At 36.0% G+C, this 20,616-nt stretch overlaps 1 protein-coding gene across 2 annotated transcripts in view; it reads left to right on the top strand.

Annotated features, from left to right (window-relative positions):
• Positions 1 to 20,616, top strand: part of LOC128212853 (receptor-type guanylate cyclase Gyc76C-like) — a 169,570-nt gene that overhangs the window by 74,707 nt on the left and 74,247 nt on the right. For both annotated transcript variants that reach the window (XM_052918226.1, XM_052918215.1), the window contains exon 2: positions 5,292 to 6,029. In XM_052918226.1, the coding sequence (XP_052774186.1) occupies positions 5,628 to 6,029 (402 nt within the window). In that variant the 5' untranslated portion in view covers positions 5,292 to 5,627. The remainder of the gene's footprint in view (positions 1 to 5,291; positions 6,030 to 20,616) is intronic.

Here is a 20,616-nt window from a genome sequence, read left to right as displayed (position 1 = left end):
CTTTTTACAAGAACATTAGTAGTAGTTAATGAGAAGACAAGATGCCATACCAAAATCGTTGGTCGGTGTTCGTATTTGATATCTTTGCTTTCAAGGAAATATATAATTACACATCATTAGGAAGTGCCATTACAGAATGTTAAAACAGAAAATAGTCGGTCTTGCATGATGTAACAGTTCTCTTGTAGATATCTAGGTATGTTGTTTTCCAACAAATTTACATTCGTGTTTTGATGTACTAAAATGGTGAAGTTTCATTTCTGTTGCTTGAACGATATGCTAGCTGTTTGTTGTTTTCAAGTTTTGGTTATTGTACTTTTCTGAGGGCAAATGACAATCGAGATAGTTCTTTGGTTTTCTTATCATTACGTTTTAAGCTGCACTCTCACAGATATGCTGTTTTTAAAACTTATTTATTTTTTGTCTTGGAAAGAGCTAATGTTTGCGTAAATATCTGCAAACTAATGATAAAAGATTGCCGACAAAAAATCTGATCGCAGATGTTCATACTTTCATTCGAAAATGTATTTTCGCAAGTATGGGCTCGTTCCAAGACAAAAAAGAAAAAAAGTTGTCAAAACGTTCAATCTGTGAGAGTGTAGATCGATTGGGGCGAATGCACCAACATTATGTTCATACAGTATTGCTCAGTGAGACTATGTTTCCACAAAGGCTGACTTGTTAAACTATTGTCATTAGAAAAAAGTAGCATAAAATTGGTGTTTGTATTTCTGTGTGGGCCAAAAACAATCCGGGATTTTTATTTTTTCTGTCCATTAATTTTAAGTTGATCCATTTGGACGATCCAAAGAACACCAACTTATTTGACTATCTACGTAAACTGGAACGGTCTGCCTCTGCTCCAAAGCGAGCTTCGGTCGCAGGCAAAAATTGACCGCCCCACTTCCTGTATATCCCCTTGATAGAACTCTAACAAACAAGTAAACGTTATGTCTCTACGATGCAATTGAAGACAACTCTCCAAGAAGCGTTTTAAAATTGTTCGCCTTATAATGGGTTTACCGAAATGAGTCTAAATGTTAAATACTATTTATATCTGAATTGCAAATATTATGCATTTACTTGACAAAATACGTTTAAATGTAATATAATTACATGTAGTATTATTCTGATATACGTAGTGTTTCAAAATGCTGGAATGGCTTGCATTTTGATCGTAAAGATCATTCGATATAAAAAGGGTTAAATCGCTCTTCCCGTTTGTCCAAAACGGCGCCAAGGCTCAGCCCAACGGACACAGTCAAACAAACAATTACAAACACATATACAAATCATCCTGCTTAGGTTTTTGCCCATTTTCATGAATGCTTTCAAACCCGAGTTCATGTACAAATAGAATGCTAATCATTTAATACTAAACCGTACAATAACTTGAATTTTTACATGTGGTGAAACTCGTATTCACAATCACTACATTTACATGTATAACAAACATCAATTTTGACTGACAAACGTTTAACTACTGACTCAAGTAATGATGAACTTATTGAAAATATTAATTACTGATAACAAGATTGTAACCGTGTATTTAATAGCAGAAATCGCAAAAATATTAAATGATTGGTGAATGCAAAAATATTAACTGTGTTCTACTATAGCCTCATAAGGTAGAAACACCGTGTTTTATGGTCATTATTAAACCCGGTATCCTTCATAAGAACCATTGTTTTCGACATTTATTCATCCTTTTTGGAATATTAAAAGAATATTATTCATTGTGGTAAATCTTATTTTGGAGTAAGACTGCATTTTTAACTTTAATTTCTTTGATATTTACTGTCGCATGAAAAACAGTGAAAACCTAAATGACAAATTAAACTTAATAACAATAATAATGATCCACTTTGAGTTCAAAACTGTACAATATATCTCCATTTTCTTGCAACACATAAAAGTTCTTTGAGACGACCTCATAACTAATGGATAACCGATGCATCAGTCAAGAGGCAAGCGTCAGAAGTGTGTACAGATCTCATTTACATAATTTCCATATAATTAATCGTTACTCCAAAAGACAAAGACAAGACAAGACATTATATATAACATTTAATAGATAATTAAACATTTGAGGAAAATGGCTGCGACGCCAGTAATATAGATATTATACAAGTAAGTCTTTAGACAGGAATAATAATACGTCGTGGCCAAATGCCCGTTATACATTCAACAAGACATTTAATAATACATGAAAATTGCAAACTAACGCAAACAAACTAATATTATTAATGATAAGTATAAGGGAGAGAGGGATGGGTTTTTTTAAGTCAAATACTGGACGTCAGGACGGGACGAAATTAAACTGATCAATGACCAGATCGGATTAACACCTAAGCGACTATGGGTGACTGCGCATAAAAGTAGTTCCCATAGTTATAACATTTTAGGCTAAAATGTGGTAAATTGCAAAGCGAACATTTTCGCACAATTATGACAAAAACAATAAGCGTTTGTAATACAAGTGTTGGTTCGTAGTGTATGATCAGACAAGGTGCCATACATTATATGTTTGTCTGAATTCGTCTGATAAATATTTGGTTTGACATTAACATAATATTTATTTAGATACAAGTATATACAACTATTGATCATCAAAGCAATCATCACAGCATGCACAACCGCATAGATAAATGATCATGTTACAGACAAATAACAACAAGAGAGCAATACCACCCAGTTTCAACTTGACTGTAATATTTACTGCATAGTCTACTGAATATAGCCAGTTTATGCAACAATGACTTCTTTAAACAGTTAAGAAGAGTAATAAACTTCAACATACTCGGTCGGGTTCGATAATAACTATATAGCTATTAGAACTAAATAATAGCATAGGATAATGTCTCACATCTCAGAGATTTTACAGGAAAGGCGTCACAACTGCAAGGTGTTATAATGCCATTGATTGAAGATGTTTCCCATTAAAGATTTAATAAATGATCGTATTAATGAAACATTACGGCATTCTCGGTGAAGTTAGAAACATTGCACAAACATAAGTTTTGTATACATTTGCAGTTTGCTGTATGCTTAATTTAAATTATTAAAACATGCGTTTGAAATGGAAAATGTATTTGCTTTGCACGAGTTAACGAGTACGGTATTCTGGAATAATATATAAAAATACATCAAAAGTTCACAATATAAACAACCATAATTGATTCTATTATATTGCATAACCACAGTGTTAGACTAATTAGAAAATATAAATTATTCACAATTTAATTCCTTATACATTTCAATTTGAATAGGTATACTTCAGACCTAAAAAAAAAAAAAAAAAAAAAAAAAAATAAGATCTGTCGGATCCAGCAACGATATTGTTGCAAATCGTTTCGAAGAAACATGGTTAAACAAACAAACACAAAAAGAAAAATTGCATTTTGCTTCTAGTTAAGCAAGGAACATTGGTTGTGTTCACCTCGCTATCAAGCCGATTGTGTTTCTAATAAAAGACCGCTAACAGGATTCTGCGCTATGGAGCATCTATGATTATTCCAGTTATTTCATTGTTCCAGTTACGAACATTAACCATAAAACATGCTGGAGTACAAAGTAAAGTTTGCAGAAGTTTGTTCCCTTCTATTAACAAACATCTTTCATCTTTTTCTCTATATCAACCAATCAAAAGAAAAAAAATCATGTCTAGTTGTGTAAAATAACCTTGAGTATTTATTTAGCAAAATCATAATGTTTAACATACGGAACTTAAATGAAATAAACTCATTGACAAATTAATTTCTAAATAAAACACAAACAAAACACTTCAATAAAGAAAATGCCAATTCAATATAAATATGTTAAAATCTAGAGATTTTTCGACGTTTACAGCTTATACATATGTGCATGTTCATGATGTTAAATTAAAAGTAAGGGCCGAAACGTTTCCGTAATCAAGAGCCGATTTGTCTGGTAGCCGTTTTTTCTGTTAAAAATTTTCTGTGACATTTTAATATTAAATGGTCAAAATCTATTTCTATAAATGTCAAACCAGAAATCACAATTAGACAAAACCAAATGCGAATATTTGGAATAGCACTCCGTCTGATTGAAAACAACACAACACAACATGATGTTGGACACGGACAATTTCAAAGCTGTATCGGCCACTTACCAAATCGGCCCCTAGTTCAAACGATAACCTTCTCGGCCCATTACCAAACTGGCCCAATCCTGTAGAGATTTCGGCCTCTAATTACCGCGACGATTCGATATAACATGATAAACATATCAATATGTATCTTGTTACAACTGCTGATTTAAAATAGATCGATAAAGACTTCAGACCAAATTTGTCTTTGATCAATGCATCCTTTTCCAGGCAAACGTTTGGTGTTGTCAGAGTGAAAAAGACGTTCGAAGACTTGTGAATGATTTGTCTTTAATTTCTTAATGATTTTTCAGGTTATTATTTGTGTTGTAAATTCTTAAATTTTATTATTTTCTCAATATGTATGTATATTTGTTTTCGAGTACAAAGACATTAAAACTATTTCCCTTTTCTGATATTTTATCTATATTTTCATGAAATTATGTGTTCATGTTGAATTAAAAAAATCATTACAACTTCTTTTGAACTTAAATTTGAACATTTCTACTTTTTATATTATATTAAAAAAAAAAATAAAAAAATTCTCTGTTGAAAATCAGTAAGAGGCCGTTAACCCTCGAGTCCATGCAAATTCATTTATTTAGGGAAATAACGTTTTGATTTTTTGTTTACTTTCGTTATTGGTTTTATCATTTGTTTTAGTTACTACGTTATTGGTTGTACCGGGGAATAGACCAGATTGTACATAATATCACAACGTTATAACATTTACATACTTAATAGTTGTATAATTGATGCATTGTAGTCCCCATTTGCTTCGGATAGGATTAACTCGAAGGTAACATGGAAAATAAAACTCAGTTATTAAAAACAGTTAAAACACATTGACTTGTATCACGGAAATGTGGTTTATATGATCGTGCTTGTAAGGAGTTCCTCTTTAATATTACAATAATACTAGTTATATGTTCCTATACCTTTATAATTTAATATGCTAAAATTAGCACCTATGATTTATTCAATTTAAAAATCTTCCATAGCCTTATTGGTGGATTACACAGAAAGCGCCAGTACGCAGCAGCGCGGACATTCAAAGCTTTGCTAACTATTGGAAAATGCGCCTCTGTGTCCGGAGGTTCTTTAAAATGTAGAAGAGTTCTTGCTGGCCGTTGGTGGATACTGTCATTATTTTCTCTCCTCATTTTGTGTTTTATATCTTCAGGTAGAACAACAATATTGATTTGGAGATGCCAGAAAATATTCCTACCTGGAAAAGAACTTGTGCATTTTGTGAAACTTTGTTTTTATAAGGAAGTGTGCATATAGTAATCATTAATATTTGATTCCGATTGGGAAATAAAGAATAAATATTGCAAATACTGACAGAGAAAAAAATGTGTTCTTGAGTATTCATGAATAATATTTAATAGACTTAATGACTGAAACATATTTTTCCTTGTGAGGAAATATGCGATGAAGCCATACAACCGTAAGATAATTTTAAGGTTTTAGCAAAATAAAAGCACTCTTATTCCAGTTATGTGATGCAGTTTTGAAAATGGTTTGTTCATATAAAGTGTGCCTGTCAATATGTACGATTCTGCAAACATTTTTCTCTTTGGGATATACATCAAAATTTGACGGCGTGAAGGATGTAGAGAATATAACGATAGGTTACCTAACAGTGGACAAGACGGATGGCTTTATGCGAGGGAAGCAGGGCAGACTAATATCCGGGGCCATCTCCTACGCCATAGAGCTGATCAACAACGACACGTCCATTTTGCCTCGCCACCGCCTGAAGTTGACGTGGGGGGATACGCAGGCGGACACCCTGGTTGGAACGCGGGTTCTTACGTCACAATGGAGGCGAGGCGCCCGAGCGTTCATCGGACTAGAGGACAGCTGTAGCGTGGAGGCAAAAGTCGCGGCAGCGTGGAATCTGCCAATGATCTCCTACGTGAGTACATAGTTGAGCAATCTGAAAATACCACATTTAGTGTATGACATAAACTCCCTTTTGATTATTCATCATAACACTTAGAAGGCAGAAATTCAAATTAAGAAACATCGTCGGCAACTACGGTACTTTCTTCCGTTACACTTCACGCAACACAACGAAGCAAAGTGTAGTGTGAATCGGGGGTATCCGACGATAATTAATCTACAAGTTTCCCGATAACCACAAAACTTGTTAGTTTTTTATATAAATAGTTATTACGAAACGAATCAGGATTTTCTCACCTATTTTAATGAATGTAATTTGGGAAACGTAGGAGGTAATTAAACCATCAAAGGTATCATTCATTATTTAACATCGTTACATGCTTTGCAAAATCGCCTATATGGAATTTAGTCAGTTTTTCGTACATCACTTGAACAGAAAACAACATAAAACAATGTGGTGACGTAACAATGGCTTATATTCGTGAAATAAACTTATAATTAATATATTGACCAATAAAATCTGATGAAATTAAAATTAATTGACGCGTATGATTCTAGCTTTGTTTTAGATTCGTTACTATATTTAAGAATAATAGTAAATAATGTTGTGGTTAGATAATTTATGACAGCCGACATCCACCGATAAAATTATTATAAGAGTTTGATTTTCTTCTGTTTTTAATTAAACAACTAGGTAGTTGGCAGTTTGATGATGCTAATGTTCAAACTGCACCGGTCTTTTGGCAAGACGAATTCATTTAATTGAATAGATCGATACTTGTATTAGATTAGTTTTTAAAAAAATCCCATTTGATAAAGCAGGGTATTACGAAAGATATGCCTAAATCATTATTTTTTTTTATCAAAACTGTGTGTGAGTTTCATTATTACCTTAGAGGTGTTTAATTTTTAAACCTTTACTGTTTAGAAGTCTCAATCATATTTTTAATATCACACAATTCACCTCCCCCTCCCGTCTATCTTAAACCATCACACTTTCACACATCCCCATGTTTCTGAACACACTTGCTTCTTTTCTTTTTCGATTATTATTCAAACTCATTAAACCCACAACATTAATAACATGGACGATAGTAACAAATACTTTTGTCGTATTTAAAGCTTATTTATATTTCATGTACTATAAATACTTCTTTTTAAACAATTTACCTAATTTTAACAAGTAGTCTTTACTCGATGTCTTTACTCGATGTTTTTCACCATAACTGAATTAAAAACAAAGAGGTACACAGAAGAAAAAAACCCATTCAATGTTCACTGTGTATGCTTACTATGTCTTTCGGCACTCATGTGTATGGATCTATTATTTTTTTGTATTTTTCTATATTTAAGGGTGTGTTTTGTTTGCGTTTATATATTAATTGTCGTGCGCTATTTATTGCACGGTAGCTTGTACATTAAATAAGTATGGGGTGGTATTCGATATAGTTATTATCCTTATCCTTAGACATGCCTCAGTGATTCCATTCAGTTGATTGGTCAATTTATGTTACAGTCCAATCAAAAAGCTTAGATTTCACTCTTAAATTTAAGATTGATCTAAGTTGTTTATTGAAAATGGCCCCTGGAATCCAACTTGGAAGGAAGACGCAATTCATTTTGGTTAAACACAGAGACTTATTGTTTATAACGCCATTGAAGCATACATTTTGATCTCGACTGAAAAAGTGTCTATATACTGATTAAAAATAATAAACGTGCACTCGGAGAACACTGAACTCGGCGAACTTGCACAGTTCACGATGATATCAAAAGGCTTCCGATTGCATCATCTGTTTTAGAACTAGCGCCAGTTGTTCCTTTGAAACGAGCAGTAAAGGTGTGTACAGAACGTTAATGTTTGTTTGACAGTAAGGTACAAAACAGTAACCAACACCCAACCAATACATAACTCGCCGCTAGGTATGTACACGTGGAATAACATGGGTAACTATAACATAAATAATGCATGGTTTCACCAATCATAGTGGAATTTGTAAACTGAATTAGAACAGCTTAGAACAACAAATGCAAGAATAGTTCAGTCAACAGAAACAATTAAGCAATATGCCGTATATCGTTGACTTAAAGAAGCACATAGAACAGCGTATACTATTCATAAAACAGATGAATATCAATCAACCTGAGGTTTCCATACTTTATTAGGCTTAACCAATACGTCGTAGAATTCTTTAATAATTTTTAATTTTTGGATAGGATAAAATCTGACATGTTCCCTATCACCTTGAATGATAAAATGCTAGGATATAGAAACAAGGGAAGCCATGTAACGCCAAGGAGACACACGTCACGTCGGATTTGCAGAATACCTACATGAATATGTTTAATGTAGATTTTACATGAGGGTTATTTCTCTTCCATAGTCTGACCCATAATACTTATATAAGATGATATACCATTACAGTTGCAGTGAAACTTTTATACCGAGTGAAACATTTTAAAAATAAGAGATTAAAATATGGATCTTTGCTACGAAACTAATGACGTCAAAACTTTCTATTGAAATCAAGTGTTTCAACTGTTTAAAGTTTTTTTAATCCCTTTTTCTGCATTTGAAAGAATAAATACATACTATACAAGCTTCATGTGAGAGTATTATCAGCAAAGTGTTACAACTCGGTAGAAAATGAAAAAAACACACAACATATTGGCATTTCGAAGTTTGACACATTGCGTTTTCACTGACAAAGGAACACACTGAATAAGGATTGTGAAAGGTATACAATCATGACGTATAAGTGCCAGTTGAACTAGTGTATTATTTATTTTCGAAAATAAGAATATAAACCTTACATTACGATATTTTGGGTGTGCCAACTGGATTGCCTCCATTTTATTGAACAATTAATAGTTTTATGGAAGGTAGATGTGGCAAGATGAAATCGTACATATAGGAAGAGCTGAATAAAAGATTTCAATTTCTTTATCAGCCCTCGTACAGTGTACATGCACAATAAATGTGATTAATTAGAAGAATGCGTATCGAGTTACGATTTTGTCTGACCAATCAAAGGAAGTAAGAAAGTGACTATTATCAAGTAACAGATATAACTTAATTTCATATCTATAACAGATGTATGTTAGGCGTTTTACTTTGCATAAAGAACGCATATTTTCAAAGTGGCCCGATATTAACCAACGTTTAGTTTCTTTCATTGAGAGTAAAAGCTTCACTTTTTTTATAATAGATGTTACGAATACGAATACGAATAGTTTATTACGTACTACAAGACCTACAGCCCAAAATACACAGCATCACATTTGTTATATAGATGACATATTCATAATTTAAATAATAAATAGACATGCACATGTATGTACAGTAACACATAGAATGGTTATGAAACGATAACATTGGTGCATAAATAAGTATATAGGCAATATTTAAACATGTTTGTAACATATAATTATGTTCGTAATTGAATGTTGTTTAAACTTGAATAGTTGCATCTCTTAAAGAAAATGCTTTTAGTAAAAAGTTTGCCAAATAACGTATTTGTTCTTCCTGATCACTCGACATGATAGCATTAAATAGAGCAACACTCACAAATGAATTTAGCCATTGTGGCATAAAATGTTCATTTCTCAAGTCGTTATAAAGTGGACAAATTAACAGCATATGTAATTCATCTTCGACAGTGTACACATTTCGACTTAAGCAAAATGGGCAAAATCTATACTGTCGTTCTATATTCACATGTCTCCCCTTTTCTACCATCAATTTATGGCACGAGCATCGACAGTTCGAAAGGGCCTTTCTATGTGAATATGGCATATTAAGTGTTAGATATTTTTCAATGTTAAGTAATGATTTAAATTGGCAATAATAGATTGCTTTTGCCGATGAGTTTATGTCAGCATTAAGTTTCTGTAAAGCATAGTCTTTCAGTCTTAGAGTGAATTCAGCCATAAATGTCTTAACATCCCCGATTTCGTCTGCAATCCACGCGTAACCGAAACCATGTTGAAACAGTAGCTGTTTAACATGGGACGTCCAGTTGGTTCTTCCTGCCTCTGACTGTCTACGCAACATCAGGTAACATTGCCGTGGGTATCGTTGTGGTGACATCTGTAGAAGTCTCGTCCAGTACTTAATACATCTTGTCATATAATTGACAAATAACGGTAATCGTCCACATTCGCTTAGTGCGAAGAAGTTTGCTGTATATGTATGCACTGTACATATTCTCTTACAAAAGTTTATTTGCACGCTTTCAGTGTTTATGGAAAGTTCATAGCCCCATATTTCGAATGAATAACAAAGAATCGGCACAACCATTGCATCAAATAATTTAAATGATTACGAGGGTTTGAAATGTCCAAAGTATTTTTCATATTTATAAATAGTAATGAGTGCTTTTGAAGCTTGTTTACACAGCATATCTTTTGTCATTGACCAACCTAGTTTTGGATTGAAATACAGACACAACTTCAAGTAATTTCCCCATATAACACCATTGTTCATAAGCTCTTAGTGGCCCACCGTTTCTAAAAACCACCACCTTTGATTTATCTGTATTAACTTGCATACCTACTTCGTCACAAAATTGGGATATATTGTTTATAAGTCTCTGTAGGCCTATGGCGGTTTCTGAAAACCCAGACACGTCATCTGCGTACATAAAGGCATATACTTGATCAATATCATTTGCTATTACCACACCATTGTTCATTTTTAGTCTTTAGTAACCAATAAGATCGTTTATGAAGAGGGCAAAAACTATTGGTGAACTCAAACAGCCCTGCTTTGTTCCTAATTCACACTGGAAGATATTCGTCAGTCCTTGTTTGAGTTTAACACTTGCTTTCAGTTTACTATACATTGAGCGAAATATTTGCAAGAACGGGCCATTTATATTGTTCCTGGACAAACATTTGAAGATCTTTTGGTGTTTACAGCTGTCAAAGGCCTTGAACAGGTCCACGTAAAATACATAAAACCGCCCACGTTGGCGAGTAGTATATTTCTGAATAACAGACTGTAAATATTGTCAAACGTTGAGTATCCTTTTCTGAAGCCTGCTTGCGATTCGTCGATAATCGAGTTATCATCGGACCAGTTCATGATTTTTTTGGAAAGAATTTGCATGAATATTTTACTAAGGCTACTCGATAATGATATAGCCCTATAATTATTTGGCTCTAGCTTTGATCCTTTTTTTGTGAATGGGGCATATAAGACTCTCTCCCCACCCATCAGGATATATACCCTTTTCAAAAATAGCATTAAACAGTTTTGTCAAAAATGGCACAGTTTTATTTGTAGTGATTTTAAACATCTCAATACTCAGTCCATCGGCCCCAGATGCACAATTTCCGTTCAAACTTTTAATACTATCAGACACCTCACTCTCAGTAAAAGGTTCATTTAAGACATACGTATTTGTTTCCCTTGTTAATCGCTCACTAACGTTTTCATCAAACCGCGCCTGTGGGTTCTCGGCCTCTGAGGTTGAAAACAAGTCTTTGAAATACGATAACCACTGGCTACTGTCTATTAAATCGCTTGTGTTCGAATTGTCATCAAATTGTTCATATAAACGTGTAAAAATCTTTGCTAGTTTATCTTTTAGAAACACTATAACGCCACCAGAACCTCTTCTATGATTACTTATTCGTCTTTATCAACACATGTATACCCATCTAGGAATTCATTCCCCTCGGTTTGCCATGTTTCATAAAGTGCGATAATATCAAATGCACTACAAAATGTTTTCAAAGCAGTGTCATGTAAATATTTCTTAAGTCCTTATATATTGAAAGATCATAACTGTACAAAAGTCTCATTATATGTATTTACATTACAACAGTATTTTAGACCTTGGCATAATCCCTATTTCTGCGGTGCCAACACAGGCTTTTTGGCATCAAAGTCAAATTCATATAAGTCACTATCTACCAGTAACTTATCATGTTTCAGTTTCGCCGATTTTCCACTGTTAATGCATTCCTGCATGAAAGGGAACAGTCCGGTTCGAGCTTTCATAACGCGGTCCGGCAGATCCTCGACTACTCTACCCTGTACGACCCCGTGCTTTCGTTTATCCCGAAATGCGTTTAGAACGGTGTCACGGTCCTTAATTGACGAGAACTTAGCGAGTATGGGATGCGTTTGCTTAAACGGAAGCCTATGTACAAAATCGAAATGAATATTTCTGCATTCACTTCAAGGTTACTCGAAATATAAGTTCGCAGTTTCTCTTCAGTTTGTGTATTTGATTCACGTGCAGTAAAGTCGATACCGTAGAATTTCAAATTACTCTTACGAATAAGTATATCTTGTTTTTCCTGTTGTCGTGTGTTCGCGTTCAGTTTATCTTCGAAAACCTTAAGTTTATCATTTAGAGTTTCGACTGTTTCCGACAGTTTGCTATTTTGTTCTTTTATTTCAATATTTTTACGTTTTAACTCATTTACAGACTGTTCTAGATAGTCGAATTTCTTATTCATGCATTTTACACCATATCGTATTTCTAGTAATAATGTGGCGATTATCAAATCGGCAGGAGAATGGCGTGAACTCTCGTGGCCCGAGTTCTCACTATCTGTATTCCGATGCACATGACCTTGGTGTAGCCAGTTGCTAATTTGGGGATGATTTCCGGTATGGGCACCTCCGGCTATCTCAGGCTACTGCCTAAGGTGGTCTGTCTGTGATAGCTGAGACAGCCCGGCGTCGATGTCGCTGGTTTCCGCATTGTGTCGACCGGCTGAAGATACTTGGGAAGAGGAACGGTTTGAAGAACGGCCACGGGCGCTACGCTCGCGCAGATCGGGGCCAGGATTGGTTTCCTCACATTGCGCCGCCAATAGGAAGAAAAGACATACTCTAATGCACAACGAGACATGTTTAAGCTTTAAAGTATGCAGTGTCAATTTGCATTTCACCGGCTGAGAGAATGTCCCTATACGAGCTCGCCACATCTCAATGTAAATACCCATGGTCAATTATCGACGATAAACCGTTAATAGTAACGGGATGGTGGTGTGCGCTCTATTCAAGCGTGACGATCAGTGCAGTCGGCGACGGGGTGAATGGTGAACACTTGTCACACTTGTCACCAACATAAACAAGAAAAATGTCCTAGATATACAACTCTTTGTCAAACAAAAACAATAATAGTTCTGCTTTAAAAGTTCATTTCCTCTCAATAATTTTCTGGAAGAATCACACCCCTCGATCGCAAAACAATGGAAAAGTATCTTACTGTTTTTTGTCCATATATTAATCCAATTACCACCCATAATTCACAAAAATCACATTTTTTTTAAGCGATTGAAAAACATGTCTTCACCGGAAATACGTCGTCATCTCATGCCGTACTACAAGTACTCACTACATTCATTTATAACAGTTGAAAAGTTAGCAAATAATGAGACTCGATGGCAAATTATTAATGTTAACAGGTCCATGAATTCATTTTTTTTTTTGTACACTGGGATAAATTTACTACACTTTAAACTGTAAGTCGTAATGGTCATGTCCAATAAATTCCAGAAACATGTACCAGTAAGAGTTTAAACTTTATATCAGTCGATTTAAAGACCAAAAATAAATGCTTTCTTTCTAAGTGTTCAGTGTTAAACTCCACGCGAATGCCTTTACATCAATCAGTGGCATGCTTGAGCTTAAGCTTCTAAATTACTCAATTAATAAAAACAAAATCCGGTTAATGAGTTATTGGTTGTCCGGTTAATGAGTTATTGGTTGTCCGGTTAATGTGTTATTGGTTGTCCGGTTAATGAGTTATTGGTTGTCCGGTTAATGAGTTATTGGTTGTCCGGTTAATGAGTTATTGGTTGTCCGGTTAATGAGTTATTGGTTGTCCGGTTAATGAGTTATTGGTTGTCCGGTTAATGAGTTATTGGTTGTCCGGTTAATGAGTTATTGGTTGTCATGGTCGTTCTATATTATTACATGAGTCTGTCCGGCGATTCAATTATTTCAACACGCAAAATAATACTATTGATTATATATATATATTGATGTCACTTTAAGATAAAAGCTGTTATTCAGTTTCAAATAAATTGTAGGTCTTAATAAATTTAAACAAACATTCGAATATTATCCCCGCGTCAATTCATGAACTATTTTCAAGCATGTGTTGGTGCTAAATTCATAGCAGCAATTCATTGGCCTCTTGCATCATGCGTGTATCCCTCCTACTACAAAGAATATTTATAAGCACAGGTAAAGGTATCGTTCCGTGTAACAAACACATCGATACTGTGATTTTAGGATGAGGTAATGGGATCAATGGAATAGTTAATTCCCCATCATTGTAACTGCAGATCGTGAATACGTTCTTAACGGCATCTGCTTGAATCACAGCGAACCTAGGGTAAATCGGGTCGCTATTTGTTACGCTTCATAGAGCATCATGTGTTGCAGGTATCCATCAACTTGAAAACGGGTATAACTCAGTGAGCCCATGACGCATTGAGCTTTCAGATCAGCCCAGTGGCAAAAAGTATCACCATTTTTAAATTACGTCGTTATGTTCAATTGCAAATATGGTATTATTGAGGCAAACGCATTAGCCGAAGAGACGAATCGCAGGCCTTGATAATTTGTCGGAAGAATTCGACTGTTTGTTCCATTCATTCACAAGAAAGATTTAACAAACGGAGCAATGTCTGAAAATAAGCATGAATAATCTATTACCTGAGACATTTGAAAAGTAACACGCATGAGTAGTTGTTACTTTATAGCTCTCAATGCACTCATACAAACTATGGACGTTTTAAACCACATTACGACAATTTTCAGGTTCCACTGTCAGTACAATTGAAGTGCCTTAAATTAATAGCGTTTTATTTCGGCATAGTGTTCAGGCGAACATTTTGAACTGCCAACCACGTTTGAGTATGGTGTCATAACAAATACACTTACACTTTTGGTAAGGTCTGATATTTTCCAGTGATACATTTCCATTTTAAACACATTTTCGCATAAACTAATAATGCTTGGAATCCTTTACACAAATATTTGTCGAAGCGGAATATTGACTTGTCGCAGTCAGCATTCATTAAAATGATGCAAACACACGAGTACTTTATCAGCGAAAACAAAAGTTTGAATGTTGAAATTTTCCCATAATATTGTTACACAGATTACACATAAATCCTCGTAACACAAACGTGGTAGGAAACAACAGTTCCCTCAGAATATCTGGTGGTTAGGCCAGCATTTCATTATACTTCATTAACGTTACTTATAACTGGTTTCAAAGTAACATTGTTTACACTGCAAAACTTTCATCCCAAAACCTAAAAGCCTTGTTTGTTTTCGTGGCGGGTTTTGTATTTTTTGTACTCTCGGAGAAGGCCGAAATACGATCTTCAAAATCAAGAACATTGTAATTATTGTCTAAGTGATTAACAGAGTAATCATATCTTGAACACACAATAACTATTTTTATTAACGATCACCTCTGTCATGTAAAATACATAATGAATTATGATCTCTGGTCTCCTTCATTTCGCATTAGAATGGTCTTGTCAAACTGGATCAACACCTTATAATCTTCTTTTTTAAAGTCAGATAATCACATTCGTAGTTGCTTGAACCCCTTTCATTTCGGTAACGAAGTTTCTTATTAAATGTAGGATATGAGGACGAGAGAGTGAACCAGCCTCTGTGATCACGGGTTAGTAGAGACATAATTCACATGATATAATGAGCATGACGCTGCTCGAGAGAGTGAACCACCCTTTGTGATCACGGGTTAGTAGAGACATAATTCACATGATATAATGAGCATGACGCTGCTCGAGAGAGTGAACCACCCTCTGTGATCACGGGTTAGTAGAACCAATCTTCACATGATGTAATCAACATGACGCTGCTCGAGAGAGTGAACCACCCTCTGTGATCACGGGTTAGTAGAACCAATCTTCACATGATGTAATCAGCATGACGCTGCTCGAGAGAGTGAACCACCCTCTGTGATCACGGGTTAGTAGAGACATAATTCACATGATGTAATCAGCATGACGCTGCTCGAGAGAGTGAACCACCCTCTGTGATCACGGGTTAGTAGAACCAATCTTCACATGATGTAATCAGCATGACGCTGCTCGAGAGAGTGAACCACCCTTTGTGATCACGGGTTAGTAGAACCAATCTTCACATGATGTAATCAGCATGACGCTGCTCGAGAGAGTGAACCACCCTTTGTGATCACGGGTTAGTAGAACCAATCTTCACATGATGTAATCAGCATGGCGCTGCTCGAGAGAGTGAACCACCCTTTGTGATCACGGGTTAGTAGAGACATTATTCACATGATGTAATCAGCATGACGCTGCTCGAGAGAGTGAACCACCCTCTGTGATCACGGGTTAGTAGAACCAATCTTCACATGATGTAATCAACATGACGCTGCTCGAGAGAGTAAACCACCCTCTGTGATCACGGGTTAGTAGAACCAATCTTCACATGATGTAATCAGCATGACGCTGCTCGAGAGAGTGAACCACCTTCAGTGATCACGGGTTAGTAGAACCAATCTTCACATGATGTAATCAGCATGACTCTGCTCGAGAGAGTGAACCACCCTTTGTGATCACGGGTTAGTAGAACCAATCTTCACATGATGTAATCAGCATGACGCTGCTCGAGAGAGTGAACCACCCTCTGTGATCACGGGTTAGTAGAACCAATCTTCACATGATGTAATCAGCATGACGCTGCTCGAGAGAGTGAACCACCCTCTGTGATCACGGGTTAGTAGAGACATTATTCACATGATGTAATCAGCATGAAGCTGCTCGTCGTTCACCCATACACTAATAAAAAGATTGACATTTCGATAATTAATCACAGGGATGTATGTAAAATCAAATGGATTATTTGACCACATCTGACAAACAACCTCCAGCGTGAGAACATGGATCGAGGTATTCAAAATGGTTGGATATTTACGTTAAGAATTACAAGATCGGATATTAAATAAAAGATCTTTTTTACAGCTATACAATCTCAATTAATGTCAAAAATGAAGTTTAATGACCACCTGTGCCCGCCGATGACCTGTTGATGAACCCGAACATTGAAATGGATTTTGCAGAAATGCTTGTTCATTTGTAAGAATTCCCCAGATGTAAGATCGAGAAACACAAGGATAATGATGATACACTAGTTAGTGTCTCACGGTGGCAGAGATCAGCCCTCGTAAACAATAATATAAAACGTAATTGTTTTACAAATGGCACAATTGCCCAGTTTCTTAGAGATTTAAGATGAAAATAGTGTAAAAATATTTGCTATTACATATTTTCATAAAAAATATCTGTTTTTTTCACAATTGTATGTCCAACTTGTGTAGATGTATGTTTTGTTTCAAAGCGTAATGATGTTTAATTTTTTCAAACATTCGAACGGAAAAAAGATGGCTTCCCAGTATCATATTTGAAAATGTTGACTTGTTGGACGTCGTTCTCGTACAGTTAACATAGGACTACTCCTTCACACACCTGACACCACAGCAAACATATTATAATGGGTTGGTAATTCACTTATCAGGATTACACACTTTTCCTAGAAGAAACACATGTTGTTTTCAATTAATATTTGCGTAGAAGATGGGCATATATAGTAATCTAATTGACATATTATATTCTTTGATAATGCTTATATTATGAACTGGCATGCGATTGTAAACTTTGTATTAAAAAATAAACAAATAATAATAAAAATTATTATCATGTTGTGTATTACATTAGGCAACTATTATGCAATGATTAAGATGGATAATGCACTGAGTGGTAAAAAAGTATATTGAATATATTTGACTGTAAAGAACACACATCCCAGCTATTGAGCCCCAACGAATTTAAGCATTGTTACAAACATAAACTCTTGTAAATCACGTCCCCTCAGACAGAATCGGTTTCCGATTATTTCATTAAAAACTTATATAAGGTTGTCGTGTAGACTCCATGTTTTTTTGTAACTGAGTGATGAGTCGGGCTGGTGTAAGAGTCGGTGATCACGGATACATGCCGCATTTGCAACTATTCACTAACAAAGGAAGCAGGCCGTTACATGCGATAATCCAGAAAGAGCTAGAACAGTCACGTGACATATTCCCCCTATTGGGATTTGTCGGACGGATAGTCATTATCAGAGTAAAAGAGCTATTTATGAAACATATATGCCGTCCTATTGGCAACCAATGATCAACTTCGCATTAATTATCTGTGTGGCAAATCAAAGTAATGATCAACATCCTTACACGTTTGAGAATAGTTACCCTTTGGATAGGCACGCTGTGTTCAAGGTCACCGAGGCTATAACCTACTGACCTCAAATTAAAAGCGGTGCTGGTCATGACAATCCTCCCTGCAAAGATTAAGGTTCTAGGTCCAAACGTACTCCAGTTGTCAATCGGACAAGGCTTGGTCCACCGAACGACCGTCCGACCGCCATACCAACCGACCGACCGACCGTACGATAGGACAAAATTATTTCTCTATGGGCCCGGACATTTAACCTCCATCATTTCCATGGAAACAGTTGTCTGAAACCTTTTGAAAATTACTTTATCTGCATGATTTGAATGAGAGCAATGTTTTTGCTCGTCTCATCACGTATGCCGGGACACTCGCCCTTTATGCACTAGCCTTAAGCATAATGATACCCCGGGTTCACCTTTTCATGATGAAAACACTCCGAGTTACATGTGCCGAAAGTCCATTTATAACCTCGATGAGGGAGAAACAGTCGGGGATTGAAAACCAATGACTTAATCAATTGGGAGATTGGTGATTGAAAACCAGTGACTCTTCACCCGCCACAGAGGCTACTCGCATAAACACAAACAGGGCCTTGACCTTGAAATTCGTGAAATAACAAGGTGAAAAACGACGTCCTCTGTGTTTTCACAGCAGTACCTAGTATCTAAAAATATTCACACTGCATGCAATTTTGATAGCACCTGCTTAATGATTGTATTTATTTATACCAGCGCGAATGGAATTGAAGCCGATGGTTTCCTCGTACTTGGAAAATCAAGCGATCCCCGCTTCTTGTAGGAGAACCGACATTTTAAAGAATTACATTCTTTCCCTGTAAAAGGTACTTTTTTATCAACTTCTGAATGTGTTAATATACATTAAATACGGGAAGTGTAGAGCCTCTAAATAGTTATAATGTTCCGTTTTTTGTTATTGAGATAAGCGTTCATTGTCCAATTTGTACGACGAGAAACATATGTGACAAAGTGATGCTTCATTTTTGCGATCGGATAACGATATGATTTTAGATAAAATAAAAATATAAGGTATTCCATCCTGAATGCCTGTTTAGGTCTTCTTTCCTTAATGCCTCTTTAGGCATCCCATCATTAATATCTGTTTTGGTCTCCAATCCTTAATGCCTGTTTAGGTCTCCCATCCTTTATGCATGTTTAGTTCTCCCATCCTTAATGCCTGTTTAGGTCTCCCATCCTTAATGCCCGTTTAGGTCTCCCATCCTTAATGACTGTTTAGGTCTCACATCCGTAATTCCCGTTTAGGTCTCACATCCTCAATGCCCGTTTAGGTCTCCCATCCTCAATGCCCGTTTAGGTCTCCCATCCTTAATGACTATTTAGACCTCCCATCAGTAATTCCCGTTTTGGTCTCCCATCCTTAATGCCCGTTTAGGTCTTCCATCCGTAATTCCCGTTTTGGTCTCCCATCCGTAATTCCCGTTTAGGTCTCCCATCCGTAATGCCCGTTTAGGTCTCCCATCCTCAATGCCCGTTTAGACATCCCATCCGTAATGCCTGTTAAGGTTTCCCATCCTTAATTATTGTTTAGGCATCCCATCCTTAATGCCCATTTAGGTCTCCCATCCTTAATGCCTGTTTAGGATTCCCATCCTTAATGCCTGTTTAGGTTTCCCATCCTTAATGCCCGTTTAGGTCTCCCATCCTTAATGCCTGTATAGGCATCCCATCCTTAATGCCCGTTTAGGCATCCCATCCGTAATGCCTGTTAAGGTTTCCCATCCTTAATTATTGTTTAGGCATCCCATCCTTAATGCCCGTTTAGGTCTCCCATCCTTAATGCCTGTTTAGGTTTCCCATCCTTAATGCCTGTTTAGGTTTCCCATCCTTAATGCCTGTTTAGGTCTCCCATCCTTAATGCCTGTTTAGGTCTCCGATCATTAATGCCTGTATAGGTCTCCCATCCTTAATGCCTGTTTAGGTTTCCCAACCTTAATGCCTGTATAGGTCTTCCATCTGTAATGCCCTTTAGGCATTCCATCCTTAAAACCTGTATAGGTCTCCCATCCTTAATACCTGTATAGGTCTCCCATCCTTAATGCCTGTTTAGGTCTCCAATCATCCTTAATGCCTGTTTAGGTCTCCCATCCTTAATGTCTGTTTAGGTTTCCCATCCTTAATGCCTGTTTAGATCTCCCCTCCGTAATATCCGTTTAGGCATCCCATCCTTAATGCCTGTATAGGTCTCCCACCATTAATGCCTGTATAGGTCTCCCATCCTTAATACCTATATAGTTCTCCCATCCTTAATGCCTGTATAGGTCTCCCATCCTTAATACCTATATAGTTCTCCCATCCTTAATG

This window comes from Mya arenaria, chromosome 2 (genome assembly GCF_026914265.1).
Source record: "Mya arenaria isolate MELC-2E11 chromosome 2, ASM2691426v1".
In the NCBI taxonomy this organism is placed as follows: domain Eukaryota; kingdom Metazoa; phylum Mollusca; class Bivalvia; order Myida; family Myidae; genus Mya; species Mya arenaria.
The sequence above is the reverse complement of the archived record's forward strand: the minus strand, read 5'-3'. Positions and strand labels throughout refer to the sequence as shown.